Source organism: Phaenicophaeus curvirostris, chromosome 6, assembly GCF_032191515.1.
Source record: "Phaenicophaeus curvirostris isolate KB17595 chromosome 6, BPBGC_Pcur_1.0, whole genome shotgun sequence".
Lineage (NCBI taxonomy): Eukaryota > Metazoa > Chordata > Aves > Cuculiformes > Cuculidae > Phaenicophaeus > Phaenicophaeus curvirostris.
This window is the reverse complement of record NC_091397.1, coordinates 287,109-312,800: the sequence shown is the minus strand read 5'-3', so window position 1 is coordinate 312,800 and position 25,692 is coordinate 287,109. Positions and strand designations below refer to the sequence as shown.

The 25,692-nt window shown below is 66.9% G+C and overlaps 2 protein-coding genes across 3 annotated transcripts; one reads left to right on the top strand and one right to left on the bottom strand.

The window, feature by feature from the left end:
* Positions 1 to 456: 456 nt before the first annotated feature.
* Positions 457 to 6,108, bottom strand: CDK5 (cyclin dependent kinase 5). The gene is made up of 12 exons (XM_069860409.1): positions 6,024 to 6,108; positions 4,719 to 4,807; positions 4,146 to 4,213; positions 4,007 to 4,067; positions 3,866 to 3,922; positions 3,697 to 3,792; positions 2,901 to 2,975; positions 2,710 to 2,806; positions 2,085 to 2,154; positions 1,918 to 1,978; positions 1,212 to 1,292; positions 457 to 1,128 (listed from the first exon to the last, which is right to left on the bottom strand). The coding sequence occupies exons 1-12, from the start codon at positions 6,058 to 6,060 to the stop codon at positions 1,042 to 1,044; spliced, it is 879 nt and encodes a 292-aa protein (XP_069716510.1). The 5' UTR covers positions 6,061 to 6,108; the 3' UTR covers positions 457 to 1,041.
* A 746-nt stretch (positions 6,109 to 6,854) lies between these two features.
* SLC4A2 (solute carrier family 4 member 2) lies at positions 6,855 to 25,679 on the top strand. 2 transcript variants are annotated; one of them, XM_069859091.1, is made up of 24 exons: positions 6,855 to 6,899; positions 7,755 to 7,798; positions 11,492 to 11,584; positions 15,525 to 15,696; positions 15,960 to 16,198; positions 16,556 to 16,635; positions 16,772 to 16,998; positions 17,313 to 17,449; positions 17,599 to 17,779; positions 18,223 to 18,358; positions 18,434 to 18,605; positions 19,135 to 19,246; positions 19,373 to 19,557; positions 20,208 to 20,421; positions 20,513 to 20,731; positions 21,776 to 21,924; positions 22,161 to 22,355; positions 22,433 to 22,666; positions 22,797 to 22,886; positions 23,103 to 23,269; positions 23,496 to 23,749; positions 23,873 to 24,042; positions 24,843 to 25,016; positions 25,090 to 25,679. In XM_069859091.1, the coding sequence occupies exons 3-24, from the start codon at positions 11,558 to 11,560 to the stop codon at positions 25,168 to 25,170; spliced, it is 3,615 nt and encodes a 1,204-aa protein (XP_069715192.1). In that variant the 5' UTR covers positions 6,855 to 6,899; positions 7,755 to 7,798; positions 11,492 to 11,557; the 3' UTR covers positions 25,171 to 25,679. The 2 variants fall into 2 exon arrangements, with proteins under 2 accessions (XP_069715192.1, XP_069715191.1); XM_069859090.1 differs by lacking the exons at positions 6,855 to 6,899; positions 7,755 to 7,798; positions 11,492 to 11,584 and adding an exon at positions 11,695 to 11,931.
* Positions 25,680 to 25,692: the final 13 nt, after the last annotated feature.

The following is a 25,692-nucleotide window of genomic DNA, read 5'->3' as shown; positions in this document are numbered from 1 at the left end:
GGGAAAGCGGGGTGGGGGGTGGAACTGGGAGAGTCGGGGCGGGGAAGGAGGGATTGGGGGTAACTGGGGGATTGGGGTGGGGGGGGAACAGGGAGATTAGGGGGGGAACTGGGGGATTGGGGTGGGGGGAACAAGAGATTAGGGGGTAACTGGGGGATCGGGGGGTCCCCAGGGTGCCGGTGCCGCCCCTCGCGCCCCCCCGCTCCTCGGCTTCACCCCGAACCTGCTACCTCGTGACGCGCCTCTGAGCCCCCCGAGCCCCCCCAGACCCCCGGCCGGATCGGGGGGCGCTGGGGGGGCCGCAGCGGGGCTGGGGGCCGGGACCCCCCCAGGGCCCCCCACTGCATGCGCCGCCTGCGCCCCCACACCCAGTAAAAACCAGACCCCAGACCTGGCTCCGCGTGTTTGGGGGGGGACAGGGGGGGCCCCCAAAAAAGGAGGAGGCAGAATTGGGGTGGGGGGAAGCGCTTTATGGAGGTAACAAACACATAGGGGAGCAAAACGGGGTCACCCCCCCCCCCAGTTCTGGGGAGGAGGGACTCAGGAGCCCCCACTGCGGGGGGGGACGACACCCAGGACCCCCCAGTTTTGGAGAGGGTGGACCCAGGACCCCCCAATTTTAGGGGGTCAGTGAGGGGGGGTCCCCACACTTGGTCCCATGTCCGGCTCATCAGTCGGATGTTGGGGGGGGGGGGTGTGCCAGCCCCAGAACCACTTTGGGTTAAAAACCTAATAAATAGGGGCTGGGGGGGGCGGGGGGGGGCTGCGGTTCTGGGGTGCCGGCACCCCCGGATCAGGGTGGGGGGGAAGGGGCTGGGATGGCAACCCCATGGGTTTGGGGGGGCTCTGAGGTGGTTGGGGGGCCCTGGGATTGGGGGGGGGGGGCGGTCTAGGGGTTTTTGGGGGGTCCTGAAGGTTTAGGGGGTCGTGGAGGTGGGGTCATGGAAGGGTTGGGGGTGTCCTAGCAGGTTTGGGGGGGCTCCTGTGTGTGTGTGTGCGGTCCCTGGGGGGGTTGGGGGTCCTGGAGGTTTTGGGGGGTCCCTAGGGGGGGCAGAAGTCAGTGAAGTAGGGGTGCTGCAGCGCCTCCTCGGCCGAGATCCGCTGCACGGGGTTGCACTTGAGCAGGTTCTGGGGGGGCGAGGGGGATAAGGGTGGGGCACAGGGACCCCCCAAGCCCCCCAGCAGCCCCTCCAGCCCCCCCAGCCCCTCACCTGGAGCAGATCCCGGCCCGTGGCGCTCAGCTTCGGCACCACGTTCACCAGTGACGCCGTGGCGGGGTACATGGGGTACGGCTGGGGGGGCGTCAGGACCCCCGAGGGACCCCCCAGACCCACAAGTGCCCCCCCTAGACCCACAAGGGCCCCTCCACTTCCTACCCCAAACCCCTAATCTCACCTCCAGCCCCCAAAGCAGCCCCACCAAGTACCCCCGAATTCGCACCTCAGACCCACGATCCCCCCTCAAGTGCCCTCCAAACCCTCAAGTCCCCCCTAGACCCCCCAATTCCCCCCCAAGCCCCATCCCAAATCCTCAAGCCCCCCAGTTGCCCTGTATTCCCACCCCAAACCCCTAAGTGCCCCCCAATTCCCTCCAAGCCCCCCAATTACCCCCAAGCACCCCCAACCCCTCAATTCCTACCCCCAACCGCCCCACGTGCCCCCCAATTCCCTCCAAGCCCCCCAAATTACCTCCCCAGCACTGCCCCAACCCCTCAATTCCATTCCAAACCCCCCCAAGCACCCTCCCCAATCCCCAATTCCCACTCCAAACCCACCCAAGTGCCCCCTAATTCTCTCCAAGCCCCCAATTTTGCCCCCAAACCCTCAATTCCCACCCCCAACCTCCAAGTGCCCCCCCATTCCTCCCCCAGCCCCGCAACTCCCCTCCCAAACCCCCAATCCTCCCCCCCAGCCCCACCTTGTAGTCGGGCAGCTTGGCCATCGCCGGCCACTGCTCCTCAGTCGGTGTCCCCAGCAGCGTGGGAGGGTCAAGGGCCACCAGCTCACGGTGTCCCCATCGCCCCGAAACCCCCCGGACCTCCCGGCGTCCCCCCCCCCCGGATCCTCCCAGCCCCCCAAGGATATCGGAAAATGCGCTTCAGCTGATCGTCCACGTCGTTCCCCGGGAACAGCGGCCGCCCCGCGTTGGCCAGCTCTGCGGGGACACCACGGCCAGCACCAGTAACTCCCAGTACCAGCGGCTCGCCATACCAGTAACTCTCAGTGCCAGCAGCGCCCAGTCCCAGTGGCTCCCAGTACCAGTAACTCCCAACCCCAGCAGCTCCTAGTGCCAGAGACTCCCAGCGCTGGCGGCTCCCAATGCCAGCAGCTCCCAATATCCATGATTCCCAATATCTATGATTCCCAGTACCAATAGCTCCCAGTGCCAGTGGTTCCGAATACCAGTAACTCCCAATACCAGTAGCTCTCAGTGCCAGAGACTCCCAATGCTGGCGGCTCCCAACACCAGCAGCTCCTAATAGCCATGATTCCCAATACCAGTAGCTCCCAGTGCCAGTAGCTCTGAATACCAGTAACTCCCAGTGCCAGAGAATCCCAATATCCGTGATTCCCGATACCAGTGGCTCCCAGTGCTGGCAGCATCCAATGCTGGCGGCTCCCACTGCCAGGAGCTCCAAGTATTGGTAACTTCCAATCCCAGTAGCTCCCAGTGCCCGCAGCTCCCAATCCCAGTATCTCCCGGCATTACCTGCGAAGATGCAGCCGGCCGACCACATGTCGATGGATGTGGAGTAGAGTTTGGCGCCGAAGAGCACGTCGGGGGGCCGGTACCAGAGCGTGACGACCTGCGGGGCCACACGGCGCTGCCGAACCGGCCCGGGCACGGAGCAGCCCGGATCCCAGCCCGGAGAAGGGCTCCGGCGGCAGCGCCCGGCTCACCTCCGCCGAGTAGCAGCGCACCGGGATGCCGAAGGCGCGCGCCAGCCCGAAGTCGGCGAGTTTGAGCTCCCCGTTCTGCGGAGAGAGCGCCGTGTGGGCACTGGGAATGCCGCATCCCGCTGCCTGTCCTGGCTCTGGAGCTCCACGCGGGTGCAACGGCACCAGGAACACTGCGTGCCGGCTCTGGAGCTCCATGTGGGCACCGCGGGGCACGGAATGCCACGTCCTGGCTCTGGGCCCTTCGCCCTTTCCCGGGAACGCAAAGGACAACCGGACAGGCAGCCAGACAGACAGAGAACCAGACAGCCAGACAGCCAAACAGACAGACAGCCTGATGGACAGATAACTGGACAGCCAGCCAGCCAACCAGACAAACAGACAGACATCCAGACGGCCAGGCGACCAGAAGGATAACTGGACAGACAGACAAGCGGATGGCCAGCCAACCAGATGGATAAATGGACAGACAGGCAACCAGGCAACCACACAGATAACTGGACAGACAGACAACTGGACAGCTGGGCAACCAGAGGAGTAACTGGACAGACACACAACCAGGCAACCAGAGGGATAACTGGACAGACAACCGGATGGCTGGGCAACCAGAGGAGTAACTGGACAGACAGACAACCAGGCAACCAGACAGCCAGCCCAATGGACAGGTGGATGGACAATCAGGCAGCCAGACAGACAGACAACTGGACAGCCAGCTGGACAGGCAGCCAATCAGACAACTGGACTGGCAGAGCCAGGCAGCCGGGGCTCCAGACAGGCAGCCGGACAGACGGACACGCACCCTGTTGATGAGCAGGTTCTGTGGCTTGAGGTCGCGGTGCAGCACGTTGCGGCTGTGGCAGAACGCCAGGCCCTTCAGCAGCTGGTACATGAACGACTGCGGGCGACACCGCGGCGACGTCAGCGGCACCGGCGGCAGCACCGGGACCCCCCGAACTGCCCCCCGGCACCTTCACGATCTCCGGGTCCAGGTCGCCGTTGCAGCTATCGAAGTATTTCTTCAGGTCCTGGGGAGAGCGAGGGGGGGGCTGCGGTGACACCGCGGTGGCCACAACGCCAACGCCGGCACCGACACCAGCACCGACACCCACCTGGTCGCAGAACTCGAAGACGAGGGTGAGCTTCTTGTCGCTGTGCAGGACGTCGTGGAGCCTGCGCGGGGGACACGGGGCTGAGCGCTGGCGGGGGTCCCCGGGGGATCGGGGGGAAGCGCCCGTCCTGGCCCCTCACCTGACGATGTTTTTGTGCTTCAGCTCCTTCAGCAGGCAGATCTCCCGCAGCGCCGAGCTGGGGACGCCCTGGGGAGATGGGGGGGTCAGGGGGGGCTCATGGGGGGGAGCAGGGGGGCTCACAGAGGGGCTAGGGGGAGCTGGGGGAGCTAGGGGCTCACGGAGGGGCTTGGGGTTCAACAGGGGCCAAGGGGATCAAGGGATATGGGGGGGATCAGGAGGGCTGAGGGAATCATAGGAGATAAAGGGGGGAGCTGGGGGGCTCACAGAGGGACTTGGGGTTCAACAGGGGCCAAGGGGATCAGGGGATAAAGGGGGGATCATAGGGGCTGGGGGGGGTCATAAGGTGTCAGGAGGAGCTGGGGGGTCAGAAGGGGTCAGAAGGGCTGTGGGGGGTCATAGGGGGTCAGGGGGATTGGGGGGGATCAGAGGCTCAGGAGGGGCCGGGGTGGGGGAGTTGGGGGGTCCTTGGGGCTCCTGGGGGCTCAGGGGTCCCGGGGGGAGGGGAGTTTTGGGGTCTTGGGGGCTCAGGGGTCCCGGGAGGGGGGGTTGGGGGCGCTGGGCCCCCCCTCACCTCGTCGTCATCGTCCAGACGCACTCGCTTCAGCGCCACGATCTCGTGTGTCTCCCGGTTCTTGGCCTTGAACACCGTCCCGTAGGTGCCTGCGGGGAGCGGGGATGGGAATGGGAACAGAGAACCGGGAACGGGAATAGGGAATGGGAAAGGAACGGCACCGCAAATGGGAGTGGGGAATGGGAACGGAAATACGGAATGGGAATGGGGAATAGGGAATGGAAATGGGGAATAGGAACGGGGAACAGGGAATGGGAACGGGGAATAGGAAAAGAACAGCACCACCAATGGGAGTGGAGAATGGGAACAGGGAACTGGGAACAGGGAATGGGAATGGATAACCAGGAATGGGAATAGGGAATCGGAATAGGAATGGGGATCCAGAAATGGGAAAGGGGAATGGGAACAGGGAACTGGGAATGGAAATGGGGAACCGGGAATGGGAATAGGAACGGGGAATAGGGAATAGGAAAGGAACAGCACAGCAGGTGGAAATGGGGAACAGGAATGGGAACAGGGAACAGGAACAGGAATGGGAACAGGGAACTGGGAATGGGAATAGAGAACCAGGAATGGGAATAGGGAATGGGAACGGGAATAGGAACGGGGATCTGGAAATGGGAAAGGGGAATGGGGAATCGGGAACGGGGAACTGGAACAGGGAATATGGAATGAGGAACCGGGAATGGGAACGGGAATAGGGAACGGGGAATAGGGAACGGGGAAGGAACAGCACAGCAGATGGGAGTAGGAAACAGGAATGGGAACGGCTCAAGGAATGATAATGGGGAATAGGAGCAGGAATGGGAACAGGGAATGGGAATGGAGAACCAGGAATGGGAATAGGGAATGGGAACGGGAATAGGAACAGGGATCTGGAAATGGGAAAGGGGAATGGGAACGGGGAACCGGGAACAGGGAATAGGGAACGGGAAAGAAACAGCACAGCAGATGGGAGTGGAGAATGGGAGTGGAGAACGGGAATGGGAACGGGGAATAGGAGCAGGAACGGGAACAGGGAATGGGGAATGGAGAACCAGGAATGGAAATAGGGAATGGGAATAAGAAGGGGGAATAGGGAAAGGAACAGCACAGCAGATGGGAGTGGGGAACGGGAATGGGGAATGGGAACGGGGAATAGGAGCAGGAATGGGAACGGGGAACCGGGAACGGGGATAGGGAAAGGGGAACCGGAAAGGAGCAGCACCGCAGATAGGAGCGGGGACGGGAATGGGGACGGGAATGGGGACGGGAACCGGGTCCGGGCCCGCGGCCGGGATCGCCTCCGGGGAGGGGGCGGCGAACCTTCCCCGATCTTCTCCAGCTTCTCGTATTTCTGCATCCCGGCCGGGCCCGCTCCCGGCAGCGACCGCGCCGCGCGCGCGCACAGGCCCGGGACCGCCCCCCCCGAGGCCCCGCCCTCCGCTAGGCCACGCCCCCTCCCGGGAGCCACGCCCCCTCCAGCAAACCCAACGGGACCTGAGGCCACGCCCACTCCCGCGAGCCACGCCCCCTCCAGCAAACCCAATGGGCTCTGAGACCACGCCCCCTCCCGGGAGCCACGCCCACCGGAACTGACACAGCCATTGGTCACGCCCCTCCGCAAAACCCGCGCCCCTAAGCCACGCCCCCTACCGTAGGCCACGCCCCCTCCAAAAGCCGCGCACCACGCCCACCCCTAAGCCCCGCCCACCGAACAAGCCCCGCCCATCGAATAAGCCCCGCCCCTTCGCCCCCAACCCCGCCGCCTCCTCCTCTCCGCGTTCCGGGTTCGAGCCCCAGCTCCCCCCCCCGCCCCCCAGCGCCGCACAGACCCCGCCTCCTCCGCACCGCGGGGGGCCCGGTTCGAGCCCCACCACCAGCCAGCCCCGCCCCTCAGGCCCCGCCCCTCCCCTTTGTTCGGGGTTCCAGCCCCGACCCCTCCCCTCGGTTCCGGGTTCGAACCCAGGACCCGCCCCTCAAGCCCCGCCCCTTCCCGCCGTTCATTGTTCTAGCCCCGCCCATCTTCTCAGGCCCCGCCCCTTAGACCACGCCCCTCCCTCAGGCCCCGCCCCCTCCGCTCCGTTCCGGGTTCGATCCCCCTCAGGCCCCGCCCCCTCCACTCCGTTCCGGGTTCGATCCCCGCCCCCCTAGGCCCCGCTCCGCCCGTCCCGCGGGTCGGTCGCTGCCGCCGCCACTCCGGTAAGAGAGAGCCCCGTGCGCCCCCCGGGCACCCCCGGGCCCCCTCGAATCCCCGGCACCTCCTCGGGGCCCCCCTGGAATACCAGCACCCCCGCTTGACCCTCCCCGGGACCCCCCCAGGACCCCCCCAGGACCCCCAGTCTCCTCTCCAGCCCCCCACCGCGGGCCCTCAGCATTCCCCCCTGGAATCCCAAGACCCCCCTGGATCCCCCAGGACCTCCCTCCGACCCCTCTAGGACCCCCAGGAGCCCCCAGAAGCCCTCAGCATCTCCCCTGGAATTCAAGGACCCCACTGGATCCCCCAGGAACCCCCTTTGACCCCTCTAGGACTCCCTAGGACCCCCAGGAACCCCAGCCCCCTCCCCAGGAGCCCCCAGAATCCCTTAGGACCCCCCGCACCCTCTCTCAGGACCCTCAGGATCCCCCTGGAGTCCCCTGACCTCCCCCCACCAAAACCCTCAGGAGCCCCCTGAGACCCCCTCCAGGACCCCTCAGGATCCCCTTTGGGATCCCAGGACCCCCCCAGCCCCTTCCCACGACCCCCAGAACTCCTCAGGACCCCCCAGGATCCCCTCCTTGACTGCTCTAGGACACCTGGGACCACCAGGAGCCCCAGCCCCCTCCCCAGGAGCCCCCAGAACCCCTCAGGACCCCCCAGGATCCCTTCTTTGACCCCCCTCGGACCCCCAGGACCCCCTCTTCGACCCCTTTCAGACCCCAGGGCCCCCCAGGCCCCCCTCATGCCCACCCCCCGGTGCCGCGGTGCCCGTGCCGGGGTGATGCTGGTGCCAGGGCACCACAGGAGAGCCGGAGTCGTGCCCCGCGCTCAACCCCCGCTGCGTTTTGCTTTTCCAGCTCCGTGCCTGGCGCTGCCGAATCCTGAGGGCGACCCTCGCCAGGTGAGACCCCCCGGCACGAGCTCAGCCCCGTCTCGGCGCAGCTGCCCGCGGCTCCGTGCCCGCCCGGCGTTCGCCGTGGGTGGGTGCCGCTTGCGAAACCTCCACAGGGCTTGAGCAACGCCGGGCACCGATCCAGCCCCCGGCACAGCCGGCGCCCACCGATCCGCACCGTGCCGCCGGCTGCACCCCGGGCAGAGCCGGGCATGGAGCAGGGATGTGGCAGAGACGTGGGATGCGGGCAGGGACACTGGCAGAGCCCGTGGGCACGGGCAGCAGCGCGGGCAGGGCTCGTGGATGTGGTCAGAGGCAGTGGATGTGGGCAACAGCACTGGCAGAGCCCTGGGACGCGGGCAGGGATGCAGGCAGAGCTGGGGGATGCGGGATGTAGGATGCGGGCAGAGCCCATGGATGTGGGCAAGGACACCAGCAGAGCCCATGGATGCAGGGATGCAGGATGCAGGGATGCAGGAAGAACCACGGATGCGAGCAGGGACGCGGGCAGAGCCGGTGGATGCGAGTAGGGACGTGGCAGAGCCAGGGGATACGGGCAGGGACGCAGGCAGAGCCGGTGGATGCGGGATATAGGATTCAGAGAGAGGCGGTGGATGCGGGATATAGGATTCAGGGGCGCAGGCGGAGCCAGGAGATGCAGGCAGAGCTGGTGGATGCGGGCAGAGCCGGTGGATGCAGGGATGTGGGTAGAACCCTGGATGCAGGTAGAGCCAGGAGATGCCTGGTGCTAAATCATTCGCAGACGACCTGATTCAAAAAAAAAAAAAGTTATAAAAAATTTGAATTTTTATTGTGTTCAGTTCTGGGCCCCTCACCACAAGAAGGATGTTGAGGCTCTGGAGCGAGTCCAGAGAAGAGCAACGAAGCTGGGGAAGGGGCTGGAGAACAAGAGGAGCAGCTGAGGGACCTGGGGGTATTTAGCCTGGAGAAGAGAAGGCTGAGGGGAGACCTCATTGCTCTCTCCAACTCCCTGAGAGGAGGTTGTGGAGAGGAGGGAGCTGGGTTCTTCTCCCAAGGGACAGGGAGATGCGGGCAGAGCCGGGTATCCAGAGCCAGGCTGCCACGCGGATGCCCCTGCTGCCCTCGCTCGCTTCGGGGTCGCTGCACCGCGGCGATGTGATCGCCCTAATGATGCCGCCTCCCTGCCGCCTGCCCTTCCGCCACGACCTCCTCTGGGGTTTGGCTCGGGAGATTTTGGCTTTTCTTGGCATGAGGGATGCTGACAACACTCCAGGGTCCCCGCGTCGGCGAGGGGCGTCGCGGGGGACGGTACCGTCCCCCGCGACGCCCCTCGCCGACGCGGGGACCCAGCGATTCCAAAGTTTGTGCCCCTAGGTTGGCTCCGAAGTTGGCTCCGTAGGTTTGTGCCCCCCAGAGGTGGAGCTGCCCGCGGAGCCGGACTTGGCACGGGCGCGGTGTTTGGATAGCATGGCCTGGTGCGGGCTTGCCGAAACAAAGCCTGAGTACTTTTTATTTTTTTCTCTCTCCCTCCCCTGCTTTCTTGCGCTGATATAAAACCTCCCGGCAGCGACCGGAGCTCGGCAGCTCCCGGCGGTGCCCGCAGCCCTGCTCCGGCATCCCCGGGAACGTCGCCGGGACGGGGGGCAATGGGGTGAGTGGCATTTTGGGGGAGCCCCGGCTCTGCCGTGGGGCACAGACCACACCGAAACAGGCACCGGAGCTTCACCGTGGGGTCTAGAGAGGAGTGGGGGTTCTGTTCTGGTCTTGTGGCAAATTGAGGGGGGGGGTCTGGTGCCAAATAGGGGGTCCTGGTGCTGAACAGGGGGGTTCTGTTGTGGCACAGGGGTTTTAGTGCTGAATGGGGGAGTCTGGTGCCAAATAGGGGTCCTGATGCCAAGCAGGGGTTCTCGTCCAGCACATGGGGGTCTTGTGCCAAACTAGGGGCGGGTCTGGTGCCAAATAGGGGTTCCAGTGCCAGACAGGGGGTTCTGGTGCAGCACTGGGGGCATCGGGAGCTGAATGGGGGTTCTGTGGTGGCACAGGGGGTGCTGGTGTACCGAATGGGGGTTCTGTTGGGGTACAGGGGGGTCCGGAGCCGGACACGGGGGTGCAGTGCTGAACGGGGATCTGTGCCAGCACGAGGCTCCTGGCCTCTCTGGGGCTGAGCCAGGAGGTCCGTGGGGACGGGACGGGGACCCGTGGGGTGTGGGGGCCCCCAGCCCTGCCCGGTGCAGAGCTGCCGCGATCCCTCTGGAGCTCCGGTGGTTTGGCAGGCACCGGGCTGTGGTCGGAACGAGGATATTTTTGGTGTGGGAGCAGCTGGAGACGCTCGGCCGGGGTGGGAGCAGGGCTGTGGGTGCCGTTATCCCAACCCGACTCCATCAGGAGCAGCCGGATGGAGCCGCGGTGCTGGAGCCCACGGGCTCTGCCCGGTGAGGGGGCTCGGGTGGCACTGGGGCAGCCACGGGGCTGGTGCCGGATCAGCTCCCGTGCCGCTGGCTGATCCCCGGGTCGCGGGCACGGGCTCCGCTCCACGTCCAGGCCGCGTCGGTGCCCGGTGAGGGTCCCATCCCATGTTCCCCGGCTCCGGCGCTCCCAGACCCCGTGCCACGGTGCCCCGGCGAGGAGCTGGGACCAGATGAGGAGCTGGTGATGGCATCGGGGGCACGGGGTGTGGGTGAGATCCATGGGACGTGGTGGCCCCGGTGCGGTTGGCGTTCCTGTGGTTGCCGGTGGTGGTGCCGGGCGCGGTAATCGGCTCAGGCGGGCAGGCCGAGGCCGGTCCCAGGAATGTGGCCGTGGCCGTGCCGGGAGCCGCTCGGAGCCAGCCGGGAATTAGCGGTGCTGGCAGCCGTGGCCACACCGCGGCCCTGCCCGCTGACCGGAGCGGGCGAGGCGGTGGCACCATGACCCGGAGCCTCATGCGGTCACACCGCGGCCGTGCCGGAGCTGCCTGCTGCCAGGCCTCCTGCCTGTGCCAATGCCGCACGGTGCCCGGCACAGCCCGGCTGACGGGTCCCCCTGTGCCAGCACGAGCCGCTGAGCCGTTCCCGGTGACTCAGCCGCCGGCACAGAAAGCAGAAGTGTCCCCTGTGCCATCATCCTTCCCACCGGGCTGCGGTGCCCCCGCGAGCCCCAGCTGTGGGGAAGGGGCCGGGAGCCAGCGAGAGCCGCATTGCCAAGAACAATCCCCAGAGTGTTCGCGGGAGCTAATCCTGCCAAGGGGATTAACCCCAAGAAGCGGCTCAGGGCTGGGAACGGCAAGCACCGGCACCTGCCGGAGGGGCTGCGATGGCACCGGGTCACGAAGGCAGTTGGGGGTCCGGGCTCTGCGTGGTCGGGGCGGAGGTGCCGGCGTCCCGTGATGGTTCCGTGGGTCGGCGGGCGAGCCCGGTGCCGGGTCATCTCCTGGCACCCCTGGCGAGGGGTCCCCACCTTGAGACCTGGCGAGGCTGGGGCTCTGGTGGGTCCTCGAGCTCGGCCACCTGGCACAGGGAGTGGGGGCGGTGATGGTGGCAGTGCCGGTGCGGGTGACAGGGTGGTGACGGGGCGGTGAGCCACCCGGGTGAGCCACAGTCACCACACTCCCCACCGTCACGCGCCGCCACGTCCCGTGGTCACCGCTCGCCGTGGCACAGCCGGAGGGCTCGGCCGAGGGCTGTTTGGGTTGGCATCGGCGTCCCGGCCGTGGCCAAGGCCACTCAGCGCCCCCTCCCACAGGTTATGCCGCCCCGGCTCCGGCGCCTGAGCCCCCGCCGCACCGAGCGCGACGACGGCTGAGAAGCCATGGCCCGCGCCACCGCCACCGCCGGCGTGAGTGCCACCGGGACGGGGGAGCAGGGGGGCTGGGGGGCATCGATCGCCGTGGGGCACGACTGTGGGGCAGGGCTGTGCTCCTCGGCTCCTGACCCAGTGCCGGCTGTGCCACCTGTGCCAGATGCCCACGGTGCCGGGATCCCCCGGTGCCCCTGATGCCCACGGTGCCGGGATCCCCCAGTGCCCGCGGTGCCGGGTGCCACGGCCGGTGCTGCTGCCAGGCCACACAGTTAATGATTGACCGCGGCCCGCGGTGCCGCCCGCGCCGCCCACGTGACCGGGGAATGGCACCAGGGCCCCTTGGCGCCACACGGCCACCCATGGAATTCCTGCTGGCCCACCCGGTAAGCGCAGGCCAGGCCGGACACGCTGGGCTCGCGGGGGCCACGAGCTCCCTTCCCGCTGGCCACAACCCCCTGGCACTGGCCAGGCCTCCCAGACCCAGTTCCTGGTGGCCTCATGGCCCTGGAACCGGCTGTGGCTCCCAGCCCCACTTCCCACTGGCCACAACCCCTTGGCACTGGCCGTGGCTCCCAGCCCCCTTCCTGGTAGCCACAACCCCATGGCACTGGCCGTGGCTCCCAGCCCCAGTTCCCAGTGGCCACAACCTCCTGGCACTGGCCGTGGCTCCCAGCCCCCTTCCTGGTGGCCACAACCCCCTGGCACTGGCCGTGGCTCCCAGCCCCAGTTCCTGGTGGCCCCATGGCCCTGGCACAGGGTTTGGGGGTGTTGGGGTGCTGGGGGTCACTGGGGGGCTGGGGGCCTCTGGGCTTTGGGGGTGCTGGGGAGCTGGGGGCTTTCAGGGGGTCTCTGGGGTTGCTGGGGGCATTTGGGGGGGGTTGGTTGTTAGAGGTGTTCGGGGTCATTTTGGGGTGGGGGGGCTCTGGGGGTCGTTTGGGGGTGTTGAGGAGTTTGGAGCTCTGGGGATGCTGCTGGGCTCTGGAGTCGCTGGGGGGTTTCGGGGGGCTCTGGGACTGGGGGTGTCTCAGGCATTTTGAGGGGCTCTGGAGGTGCTGGGGGTGTTTGGGGGATTTGGAGTTTTTGGGTGCTGAGGGGGCTCTGGAGTTTGGGGGTGTTGGGGTGCTTGGAGGTTTTGGGGTGCTAGGGGAGCTCTGGGGTTTGTGGGGGTTGGGGTGCAGGGGGGGAGCTGGGGGGGTTTTGAGGCTCACAGGGTTTGGGGGCTTTGGGGTGCTGAGGGGCTCTGGTGGTCGTTTGGGGGGGGCCTGGGGGCACATCCCTCTCCCCGTCATCCCTATGTGTTCCCTCTATCCCATGTCCCCCCCCCCCACTCTGTCCCCCCCATCCTGTGTCCCCCCAGTTTGTCCTTGTCCTCTCCCCCATCCCGTGTCTCCCCCCAATCCCATGTCCTGCCCTCCCCAATCCCGTATTCCCCCCCATCCCTCTTCCCCGCCCCGGCCTCCATCCTGTGCTCCCCCCTCCATCCCGTATCCCCTCCATCTCCTGTATCCCCCTCAACCCTGTCCCCCCCCATCCCCGGGGTCCCTCTCTCTCCAGGGGGGTCTCCCTTCTCTCTCCCGGGGGGGTCCCCTCCCCATCCCTGTCCCCCAAATCCTGTGTCCCCCCAGTGTGTCCTTGTCCTCCCCTTCATCCCTGTGTGTCCCCTCCAATCCCATGTCGTTCCCCGCCCCCATCCCTGTGTGTCCCCCCCATCCCTGTCCCCCCATCCCTGTGTGTCCCCCCCAATCCCTGTCCCCCCCAATCCCTGTCCCCCCCAATCCCCGTCCCCCCCATCCCCGTTCCCCCCCACCCCAGTTCCCCCCACACACCTTGTGTCCCCCCCCATCCCTGTCCTGTCCCCCCCCATCCCTGTGTCCCCCCCATCCCGTCCCCCCCCAATCCCTGTCCCCCCCATCCCCGTTCCCCCCCACCCCAGTTCCCCCCCAACACCTCGTGTCCCCCCCATCCCTGTCCTGTCCCCCCCATCCCTGTGTCCCCCCCTCCCGTCCCCCTCCAATCCCTGTCCCCCCCACCCCCGTTCCCCCCCACCCCAGTTCCCCCCACACACCTCGTGCCCCCCCCATCCCTGTCCCCCCTCCCTTTCTCCAGGGGTCCCCCCGTTTCTCCGGGAGGGTCTTTCCCCCCCCCCCGGTCTCTCTCCCCGGTGTCCCCCCCCGTGCCCTCTGCCGGTCGCTCTCACCTTGCGGCGCTCCGGGCTCGGTCAATATTTGGCGAGGCCGGGGACGGAGCCGCCGCCCCCCCCGGCCCCCCCGGCCCCCCCTCCTCCCGTGACCCCCCCCACCTCCTCCTCCTCCCCGTCCCCCCCGCCCCCCCCCCCCGATAAAACGCGGCGGCGGCGGCGGCTCCGGCTCCGCCATGGACCAGGTACGGGGAGGGGTGGGTGGGGGGGGGCGGCACGGGAGGAGCCCCCCCAGGGCCCCCCCCGGGACCCTCGACACGGAGACCCCCTCCCCGGCATCGCCCCCCGCACCCCCACATCGGGACACCCCCCCCGTATCACCCCCCCATCCCGGCACCGCAGCCCCCCCCATCCCGGGACCCCCCCCTCTTGTGTCCCACCCCGCACCCCCCATCCCGGGACCCCCCCTCGCAGCCCCCCAGGACCCCCCATCCCACACCCCCACCTTGCACCCCGCAACCCCCATCCCGGAATCCTCCCCTCCCCCCCGCCCCCAGCACCGCTAAGACACCCTTATCCTGCCCCCCCCCATTCTTTTTGCACCCCCTGTACCCCTCCACACCCCCCCCAGCCCCCCAAAACTGTGCTGGGTCAATTAAGGGGGGGCTGGAGGGGTCCTGGACTCGGGGGGGTGGGGGGGAAGGGGGTGTGGAAATGGGGGGGCAGGAGTCGGGGTGCAGGATGGGGGAGTTGTAAGAATGGGGGGGGGCAGGATTTGGGGGGCAGCGAGGTGCAGGATGGGGGTGCAGGAATGGGGTTGGGATGGGGGTGCAGGATCAGGGGGACACAGCAGGGTGTGGGAGTTGGGGGGGGCGCCGGAATGTGGGAGTCAGCGTGAGGGATGGGGGGTTGTAGGAATGGGGGCGGGGGGTGGGATAGTTGGGAATGGGGGGTGCGGAATGGGGGGGGCACTGGGGTGCGGGAACAAGGGTGCAGGATGGAGGGGAGGGATGGGGGGGATACACAGTGGGGTGTGGGAATTGGAGGGGGGGGCACCGGAGTGTGGGAATCAAAGTGGGGGATGGGGGGGGTGTGGGAATGGGGGGCCACAGGATGGGGGAGTTGGGAATGGGGGTGTTGGGATGGGGGGCACTGGAGAGGGAGTTTGCTCTGGGGTGCAGGAACGGGGATGAGGGATGGGGGGGATACACAGCGGGGTGTGGGAATAGGGGGTGGGTGCCGGGTGCAGTAATGGGGATGCGGAATGCGGGAGCTGGGAATGGGGGGTGTGGAATGGGGGGGCACCGGGGTGCGGGATGGGGGAGTTGGGTATGGGGGGGGCAGCAGGTGCGGGAATGGGGGGGTGGGCTGGTGGAGATGGGAATGGGGGGTGCGGGAATGGGGTGCAGGAGTGGGGTGTGGGATGAGCGAGGTGTGCGGCGCCGGAGGTGCCGGCACTGGGATGGCACTGGGAGTGCCAGCACTGGGAATGTGGCACTGGGAATGTGGCACTGGGAAGTGTGGCACTAGGGGTGTCGGCACTGGGAATGTAGCACTGGGAGTGCCGGCACTGGGATGGCACTGGGAACTTGGCACTAGGGGTGTCGGCACTGGGAAGTGTGGCACTGGAGATTTCGGCACTGGGAATGTGGCACGGGGGGTGCTGGCACTGGGATGGCACTGGGAAGTGTGGCACTAGGGGTGTCGGCACTGGGAATGTGGCACTGGGGGTGCCGGCACTGGGAATGTGGCACTGGGATGGCACTGGGAAGTGTGGCACTGGGAATGTGGCACTGGGATGGCGCGGTGCCGGCGGTGCCGCTGAGCCGTGGTGCCCAGCCCGAGCAGGATGTGCCGGGCGCTGTGTCGCCCGCGTTCCCGGCGGAGGAGGAGGAGGAGAAGGACCTGAACAAGGCGCTGGGCGTGGAGCGATTCGAGGAGATCCTGAATGACGCCCGCGCACGCGGCTCCGACGACCCCGGGCGCAGCTACGGAGAGGAGGACTTCGAGTGTGAGCGCGGAGGGATGGGATGGGAATGGGGTGGGAGTGGGAACGGGATGGGAAGGAGATGGGAATGGGAATGGGAGCAGGGTTGAGATGGAAGCAGGGATGGGAGAGGGATGGGTGGTGGGATGGGAGCAAAGATGGAAATGGGATGTGAAGGAGATGGGATGGGATGGGAGCGGGATAGAAGGAGGAATGGGGTGGGAACAGGATGGATGGTGGGATGGGAGCAGGGACGGATGGTGGGACGGACGCCGTCTGTCCCCCAGACCACCGCCAGTCGTCCCACCACATCCACCACCCGCTGTCCACGCACCTGCCGCCCGACACTCGCCGCAGGAAGGGTCCCCTCCGCAAGGGGAGGCAGAGGCCGCGGCCACCCGGACCCGGAGACGCCCCCGAGGCCCCGGCCGCCATCGAGGAGGCCGAGGAGGAGGAGGAGGACGATGCCGGAGACACCGAACCCGGCCCTGCGGCTGAGGAGCCACAGCAGCCCGAGAGCGTCCAGGTGTGCAGAGAGAAGGGAAGGAACTGGGAGAGGGGAAGGAACTGGGAGAGGGGACTGGGAGAGAAGTGGGAGAGGGAACTGGGAGAGGAGATTGGGAGAGGACTGGGAGAGGGAACTGGGAGAGCACTGGGAGAAGGACTGGGAGAGGGAACTGGGAGAGGAGATTGGGAGGGGACTGGGAGAGGGAACTGGGAGAGGAGATTGGGAGAGAACTGGGAGGGGACTGAGGGAGAAGTGGGAGAGGGAATGGGAGAGGGGACTGGGAGGGAACTGGGGGAGGACTGGGAGAGCACTGGGAGTCGGGATCCGCGTGAGGCTTTGGCCCTGGACGCCCCCGAACGCCGGCGCCGCTCTCAGTTCTTCCTGCAGGAGGACGAGGGCCCCGAGCACCCTGAGACCCCAGTGACACCGGTGGCACCGGCACCCCGCGATGCCCGGTGAGTGGCACGGGGACCCACAGCTGCCCCCTGGCACCGGCTGCCCCCCGGCAGTGCCAGCCCTGTGGCTGCCCCGCGGTGGTGCCGGCTGCGGTTGAGCCGTGGTGCCGGGGATGACGCAGCACCCGCCCCGCAGCCCCGATGCGTCTGAGGGCAGCGTGGCAGAGGGGGCGGCGGGCGCCGAGAGCGGCTCCCCGGGCCGCCCCGCCGGCAGGGCGCAGCCGGGGCACCGCAGCTACAACCTGCACGAGCGGCGCCGCATCGGCAGCAAGACCGGCGCCGAGCTCGCCCGCTTCCAGAAGGTTCCGACCGACGAGTCGGAGGCGCAGACGCTCGCCTCGGCCGACCTCGACTACATGAAAAGTGAGTGGGGGGCGCCCCGGGCCGGGGGGCTGGCAGTGCCGGGGTGCCCCACGTCCACAGGGCACAGACAGAGAGCGTGGCCATATGGGATCTGATGCCGGGAAGGTCCTGATCCGATGCCAGCGCTGGCAGCATCGGCGCTGCCTCCCCTGGGTGCTCGCGGCAGGCGAATCCGCGGCCTCCGAGCTCCCTGCGGGTGCAAGGAGCCACCTCAGCTCTGCCAGAGCCGCAGCATCAGGTGGTGCCGATCTCGTGCCGGGTGGCGTCGTGCCACGTGCTGAGCTGCGACTTCACGTGTCGCCCGCCGTCCCCAGGTCACCGTTTCGAGGACGTGCCGGGCGTGCGCCGGCACCTGGTGCGCAAGAGTGCCAAGACACAGGTGACCCGCGCCGGGAAGGAGCCGGCGGAGCCCAGCGCCCGGCACCGCAAGCATGACCGGCAGCCGCACGAGGTGGGTCCCGCACGCCGCCCGCACCCCTCGTGGTGTCACCCACACCCCTCGTGGCGTCACCCACACCCCTCGTGGCGTTACCCGCGCCCCTCGTGCCGTTGCCCGCGCCCCTCGTGCCGGTGCCCGCGCTGACGCCGGCCGCGCCGCAGGTCTTCGTGGAGCTGAACGAGCTGGTGGCTGACAAGAACCAGGAGCTGCGCTGGAAGGAGACAGCGCGGTGGATCAAGTTCGAGGAGGACGTGGAGGAGGAGACGGAGCGCTGGGGGAAGCCCCATGTCGCCTCCCTCTCCTTCCGAAGCCTCCTGGAGCTGCGACGCACCCTGGCACACGGTATGGGCGCTGAGGCAGGATGGGGGGAGCCTGTTCCCGCTGCCCCCGCCCCACCGAGCCCGGGAAGAGGGTCCCTGTCCCCACATACCCCATAGATTCTGGGAAAGGGGGTCCCCGTCCCCACATACCCCATAGATCCCAGGAAAGGGGGTCCCCGTCTCCACATACCCCATAGATTCCAGGAAAGGGGAGATCCCCGTCCCCACATACCCCATAGATCACAGGAAAGGGGAGATCCCTGTCCCTACTGCCCTGAGCCCCATGGATCTTGTGAAAGGGAGGGTCCCCATCTCCGCTGGCCCCATGGATCCCAGGAAAGGGTTTCCCTGTCCCACTGGCCATATGGATTCCGGGAAAGGGAGAATCCCTGTCCCCAGATCCCAGGGAGGGGGGGCTCCCCTGGCCCCACGGATCCCAGGAAGGGGTCCCCATTGCCTCCGCAGGCGCCGTCCTGCTGGACCTGGACCAGAAGACGCTGCCCGGCGTGGCCCACCAGGTGGTGGAGCAGATGGTGATCACGGACCAGATCCGCGCCGAGGACCGCGCCAACGTGCTGCGGGCGCTGCTGCTCAAGCACAGGTGGGGCTGGGGGGCCCCCGTCCCCTGCGATCCGTGACCCGCGGGGCCACCGACCGCACCGGCCTCATCCCGCAGCCACCCGAGCGACGAGAAGGACTTCTTCCCACGGAACATCTCGGCCGGCAGCCTGGGCTCCCTGCTCGGCTCCCACCACGGCGGCAGCCACGCGGGCGAGGGCGCCGAGCCGGCCGTCACCGAGCCCCTCATCGCCGGGGAGCCGGCGGCGCGCATCGACGTGGAGCGGGAGGTGAGGCCGCTGCTTTCCCAGCCCTTCCCAACCGGTCCCAGCCATTCCCACCAGTTCCCAACCTTTCCCATTCATTCCCAGCCCTTCCCAGCCATTTGTTCCCAGCCATTCTGAGCCTTTCCCAGCCCTTCCCAACCTTTCTCAGCCCTGCACAACCATTCCAAGCCATTCTCAGACATTTCCATCCAACACCACCAGTTCTCAGCCGTTCCCACTGGTTCCCATTCATTTCCAGCCATTCCCACCAGTTCCCAACCTTTCCCATTCATTCCCAGCCCTTTCCAGCCCTTTGTTCCCAGCCATTCTGAGCCCTTCCCAACCTTTCTCAGCCCTACACAACCATTCCAAGCCATTCCCTCCGGTTCCCAACCTTTCCTAGCCCTTCCCAACCTTTCCCAGCCATTCCCTCTGGTTCCCAGCCATTCCCAGTTGCTTTGAGCCGTTCCCAACCAGTCCCAGCCCCCGTTGTGCTGTTCCTTCCCACTCCTCCTGCTCCTCGGGACCCCCTGACCGCGCTCCGTGCCGGCAGAGGGAGGCTGCGGCGCCCGCGCCCGCCGGCATCGCTCGCTCCAGGTCCAAGCACGAGCTGAAGCTGCTGGAGAAGATCCCAGAGGACGCGGAGGCCACTGTGGTGCTCGTGGGTACGAGCGGGGCGGGAGGGGACACAGGGACCCCCTGAGCCCCACGGGGACCCTCTGAGTCCCGTGGTGACCCCGTGAGCCCCACGGTGACCCACAAGCCCCACATTCCCCCCCCCGTGCCCGTAGGCTGCGTGGCGTTCCTGGACCAGCCCACCATGGCCTTCGTGCGGCTGCGGGAGGCGGCGGAGCTGGACTCGGTGCTGGAGGTGCCGGTTCCGGTGCGGTTCCTCTTTGTGCTCCTGGGCCCCAGCAGCACCCACATGGATTACCACGAGATCGGACGCTCCATCTCCACCCTCATGTCCGACAAGGTGGGTGCTTGCTCTGTTCTCCCCCTCCAGGTGGGCGCGTGTCCTGTCCTCCTCCTCGCATCCCTCAAGGGGCACGCGTGCTCTGTCCTTGCCCTCACGTCCCTCGAGGTGGGCACGTGCCTCATCCTCCTCCTTGCATCCCTCGAGGGGCACGTGTGCCCCATCCTCCTCCTCACATCCCTTGAGGGCCACGTGCTCCATCCTCACCCTCGCGTCCCTCGAGAGGCACACGTGCTCCGTCCTCCTCCTCGCGTTCCTCGAGGTTGGCACGTGCCCCGTCCTCCTCTTTGCATCCCTCGAAGGGCACGTGTGCCCCATCCTCCTCCTCACATCCCTTGAAGGGCACGCGTGCCCCGTCCTTTTCCTCACGTCCTTCGAGGTGGGTGCGTGCTCCATCCTTGCCCTCACGTCCCTCGAGGTGGGCACGTGCCCTATCCTCCTCGTCGCATCCTTCGAGGGGCACGTGTGCCCTGTCCTCGTCCTCGCATCCCCTGAGGTGGGCGCACGCCCCATCCTTCTCCTCGCATCCCTTAAGGGCACACATGCCCTGTCCTCCTCCTCACGTCCCTCGAGGTGGGCGCGTGCCCCGTCCTCGCCCTGGCGCCCGGCTCCTCGGTCCCTGTGCCGACGTCCTCCCGTGGCTCTGGCAGCAATTCCACGAGGCGGCGTACCTGGCGGACGAGCGGCAGGACCTGCTGACGGCCATCAACGAGTTCCTGGACTGCAGCGTGGTGCTGCCGCCCTCCGAGGTGCAGGGCGAGGAGCTGCTCCGCAGCGTCGCCCACTTCCAGCGCGAGATGCTGAAGAAGCGGGAGGAGCAGGAGCGCCGGCTGCTCCTGGAGCCCAAATCCCCCGAGGAGAAAGGTGCCGCGGGGAGCGGGGCTGGCAGGCGGCGCCGCGGGGTCCCCGTCCGTCCATCCGTCCGCCCCTCACCGTCCGTCTGTCCGTGCGGCAGCGCTGCTGAAGCTGAAGGTGGTGGAGGAGGAGGAGGAGGACGACGACCCTCTGCGGCGCACGGGGCGGCCGTTCGGGGGGCTGATCCGCGACGTGCGGCGCCGCTACCCCAAGTACCTGAGCGACTTCCGCGACGCGCTGGACCCGCAGTGCATCGCCGCCGTCATCTTCATCTACTTCGCTGCCCTCTCACCCGCCATCACCTTTGGAGGGCTGCTGGGTGAGCCAGTCGCGGTCTGGGGACCGGGAATCAGGACGTGGGTCGGGAATTGGGACCCAGGGAGGGGGAACTGGGGCATGGGTCAGGAGTTGGGACCTAGGAACAGGGTATCGGGACATGGGATGGGGAATTGGGACCCAGAGAGGGGCAATCTGGATGTGGGTTGGGAATTGGGACCCAGGGACGGGGAACTGGGACGTGGGTCGGGAATCGGGACCCAGGGACAGGGAATCAGGACATGGGTCAGGAATCAGGACCTAGGAACAGGGAATTGGGACCCAGGGATGGGGAATCGGGACCCAGGGACAGGGAATTGGGACGTGGGTCAGGAATTGGGACCCAGGAACAGGGCGTCAGGACATTGATGGGGAACTGGGGTGAGGGGTCAGGAATTGAGACCCAGGGATAGAGATTCAGGGATCAGGAATGGAGATTCCAGACCCAAGATGGAGAATTGCATTACAGGGACAGAGAATGGGACCTGGGGATGGAGAACTGGGGCTTGGGCATAGGGAATCAGGGACTGTGAATGGAGATTCCAGACTCAGCGATGGGAAATTAGGTTGTGGAGACAGAAAATCAGGGCCTGGGGAATCAGGAGACAGGATGGGGAATGGGGAGCTGGGATTGGAGAACTGGGAATTGGGAATGGAGATTCCGGACCTAGGGATGGAGAACCGGGGCCCAAGGACAGGGAATCGGAACCCAGGGGTGGAGATTCAGGGCCTGGGGATGGAGAATCGGGGCCTGGGGCCAGAGAATCAACAGCCAGGGATGGGGAATCAGGGCCTGGGGATGGGGAATCGGGGCCCAGGGACAGAAAATCGGGGCCCAGGATGGAGAATTGAGGATCAGGAATGGAGGATCAGGGCCCACAGATGGAGAATCTGGACCCAGGGATGGAGAATCAGGGAATGGGAGTGGAAAATAGGTACCGGGGAGGGAGAATTGAGGTGGGGAATCGGGACCTGGGGATGGGGCGCTGGGATCCGGGATTGGAGAATCGGGCCCCGCCGGCTGTGCCTGAGCCCATCCCGCCCACAGGGGAGAAGACGCAGGACCTGATCGGGGTGTCGGAGCTGATCATCTCCACGTCACTGCAGGGCGTCCTCTTCTGCCTGCTGGGCGCCCAGCCCCTGCTCGTCATCGGCTTCTCGGGGCCACTGCTCGTCTTCGAGGAGGCCTTCTTCACCGTGAGACATTCCTGGGATTTGGGGGGCTGTGGAGACATTCCTGGGTGCCGTGGGGACATTCCTGGGTGCCACGGGGATGGTCCTGGGTGCTCTGGGGCAGGGGGGATGTTCCTGGGTGCTCTGGGGCTGGGTGAATGGTCCTGGGTCCTCCTGCTGGGCTCCTGCCCAGCCCCGTGTCCATCCCTCCTGCTGACCCTGATCTGTCTGTCTGTCCTGTCCGCCCACGGCTCTGGCAGTTCTGCACGTCCAACGGGCTGGAGTACCTGGTGGGACGCGTCTGGATCGGCTTCTGGCTCATCCTCATCGTGCTGGTCATGGTGGCCTTTGAGGGCAGCTTCCTGGTGCGTTTCGTCTCCCGCTTCACCCAGGAGATCTTCGCCTTCCTCATCTCCCTCATCTTCATCTACGAGACCTTCTCCAAGCTGGCCAAGGTGGGAGCCGGTGCAGCTGGCACCGGGGAGGCTGCGGGGCTGGGACGGGACCCACCAGAGCGTTGCTGTTCCTGCAGATTTTCCAGGAGCACCCGCTGCACGGCTGCCTGCCGGCCAACTCCTCGGAGCCCTGGCGGAGCGCCGGCACGGAGAACGGCTCGGCCCCGGAGAACGGCACGGCCACCCGCACCGCAGCGAAGGTGACGGGGCAGCCCAACACGGCGCTGCTCTCGCTGGTGCTCATGGCCGGCACCTTCTTCATCGCCTTCTTCCTGCGCAAGTTCAAGAACAGCCGGTTCTTCCCTGGACGAGTGCGTGGGGCGGGGATAGGGATAGGGATGGAGATGGGGATGGGATGGGATGGGATGGGATGGGATGGGATGGGATGGGATGGGATGGGATGGGATGGTGGGGCCCTGGGGTGACACTGCTCCTCCCCAGATCCGGCGGCTCATCGGAGACTTCGGGGTGCCCATCGCCATCCTGGTGATGGTGCTGGTGGATTACGGCATCCAGGACACCTACACGCAGGTCAGCCCCCAGCGCCCCCCCCGGCCTCCTCCCGAGGGGTCCCAGTGCCTCCCAGTCCCATTCCTGCTTGTCCCAGTGGCTCCCAGTGCAGTTTGGTCCCACGGCCTTGGCTGCCTCCTTCTCCCGGTGTCTCACTTTGGCGGCTCCGGCTGCGGTGTTGCCGGCTGCCCCTGGCCAGGGTGCGGAGCCAGCCCCCAGCCCGCGTTCCCCCTGCAGAAGCTGAGCGTCCCCAGCGGGTTCTCGGTGACGGCGCCGGAGAAGCGGGGCTGGGTGATCAACCCGCTGGGCGAGAACAGTGACTTCCCCGTCTGGATGATGGTGGCCAGCGGCCTCCCCGCCGTCCTCGTCTTCATCCTCATCTTCATGGAGACCCAGATCACCACGTGAGCGCGGCGGCGCCGGGCAGGGGCAGGGGGCCAAGCTGAGCTGTGCCGAGCCGTGCTGAGCCGAGCTGTGCCGGGCTGCGCCGGGCTGAGCTGAGCCGTGCTGAGCTGTGCTGTGCCTAGCTGAGCTGTGCCAAGCCCGCCATGCCATGCCGAGCTGAGCTGAGCCGAGCTGAGCCGTGCTGCTCCGAGCCGTGCCGAGCCGACCGTCCGCCCTTGTGCCCAGGCTGATCATCAGCAAGAAGGAGCGGAAGCTGCAGAAGGGCTCGGGGTTCCACCTGGACCTGCTGCTGATCGTGGCCATGGGCGGGTTCTTCGCGCTCTTCGGGCTGCCCTGGCTGGCGGCCGCCACCGTGCGCTCCGTCACCCACGCCAACGCCCTCACCGTCATGAGCAAGGCCGTGGCGCCGGGGGACAAGCCCAAGATCCAGGAGGTGAAGGAGCAGCGCGTCACCGGGCTGCTGGTGGCTGTGCTTGTCGGTAGGTCCAGCCCTGCCCGCCGTATCCGTCTGTCCGTCCTCCCTGGGCAGCCGTCCCGTCCCGGGCGGGCACCGGGGGCGCCGGACGCTCCCGGGATTCCCAGCTGATCCCGCCCCGGTCCAGGCCTGTCCATCGTCATCGGGGACCTGCTGCGCCAGATCCCGCTGGCCGTGCTCTTCGGGATCTTCCTCTACATGGGCGTCACCTCCCTCAACGGGATCCAGTTCTACGAGCGCCTCCAGCTGCTGCTGATGCCCCCCAAGCACCACCCCGACGTCACCTACGTCAAGAAGGTCAGGAGGGCCCTGGGGGTCCCGGGGGGAGGTGGGACCCTCCTGTGGGGCAGCAGCCAGCCTGGAGCACCGGCGCCAGGGCACCTGGGACTGGGGGCAGTGTTGGATCCGGAGCATCAGGGGATGGGGGAGTCCCCTTGGGTTGTGACCATCCTTGGGTCGGGAGCATCCATGGGTCGGGAGCCCCCTTAGGTCAGGAGCATCCTTGGGTCAGGAGCGTCCGTGGGTCAGGAACATCCATAGTTCAGGGCCATCCATGGGTCGGGAGCATCCATGGTTAGGTGCCCCCTTAGGTCGAGAGCATCCGTGGGGCGGGAGCATCCATGGGTTGGGAGCATCTGTGGGTCGGAAGCACCCATGGTTAGGAGCATCCTTGGGTCGGGAGCATCCGTGGGTTGGGAGCACCCATGGTTAGGAGCATCCTTGGGTCGGGAGCATCCGTGGGTTGGGAGCACCCACGGTTACGAGCCCCCTTAGGTCAGGAGCATCCTTGGGTTGGGAGCACCCATGGTTAGGAGCCCCCTTAGGTTAGGAGCATCCTTGGGTTGGGAGCATCCGTGGGTCGGAAGCACTCATGGTTAGGAGCATCCTTGGGTCGGGAGCATCTGTGGGTCGGAAGCACCAATGGTTAGGAGCATCCTTGGGTCGGGAGCATCTGTGGGTCGGAAGCACCAATGGTTAGGAGCATCCTTGGGTCGGGAGCATCCTTGGGTCGGGAACATCCTTGGGTTGGAGCATGGAGAGCTCCGTGGCCCCTGGCGGCTCCGGGTTTCGGAGCCGGTGCTGACGCGGTGGTGCAGGTGCGGACGCTGCGGATGCACCTGTTCACGGGGCTGCAGCTGGCGTGCCTGGCCGTGCTCTGGGCCGTCATGTCCACCGTCGCCTCCCTCGCCTTCCCCTTCATCCTCATCCTCACCGTCCCGCTCCGCATGTGCCTGCTCCGCCGCCTCTTCACCGACCACGAGATGAAGTGTGTAAGTGCCCGCTCCGCGCCCCCGGCTGCCCCCGGCTGCCCCCGGCTCCGGCTCAGCCGCCGTCTCCCCGCAGCTGGACGCGGACGAGGCCGAGCCCGTCCTGGACGAGCGGGAAGGCGTCGACGAGTACCACGAGATGCCGATGCCGGTGTGACCACGTGCCGGCGTGACTGCGGTGCCGCTGGGAGCGACGGCTCCGGAGCCGTTCCCGGTCGGAGCCGGGCACCCCGTGCCTTCCCAGGGATTCCTGCCAAAGAGCTGCTGGGAGCCCCGGGATCCATCCCGGCCGCGCCGTGGGGCTGAGCCCTCTGGGACCCTCCAGCCGCTCCGGGCCCTGGGCTCCCGCTGGACAATCAGGCGCCGGCCCCAACCCCCCTGGTTATTTAACAATTAACATGGCAATAAACAGCTTTGTAACGAGCTGTGGGGGGGCTCGTGGGGGCACCCCGTGTCCAGCACGGGGGGGATCTCCCTGCGCCGGATCAGGGGCTGGGGGCGAGGGGCTCCCTGTTCTGGATCCACGTTCTCCCTGCTGCAGATCCAAGCCGCCTCGTTCCAGATCCGGGTCTCCCTGTTCCGGATTGAGGGTCTGGGTCCATGTTCTCCCTCTTCTGGATCCAGGCCCCCCATTCCAGATCCAGCCAATAAAACCAAACAGACTTTGCACACTTTTCAC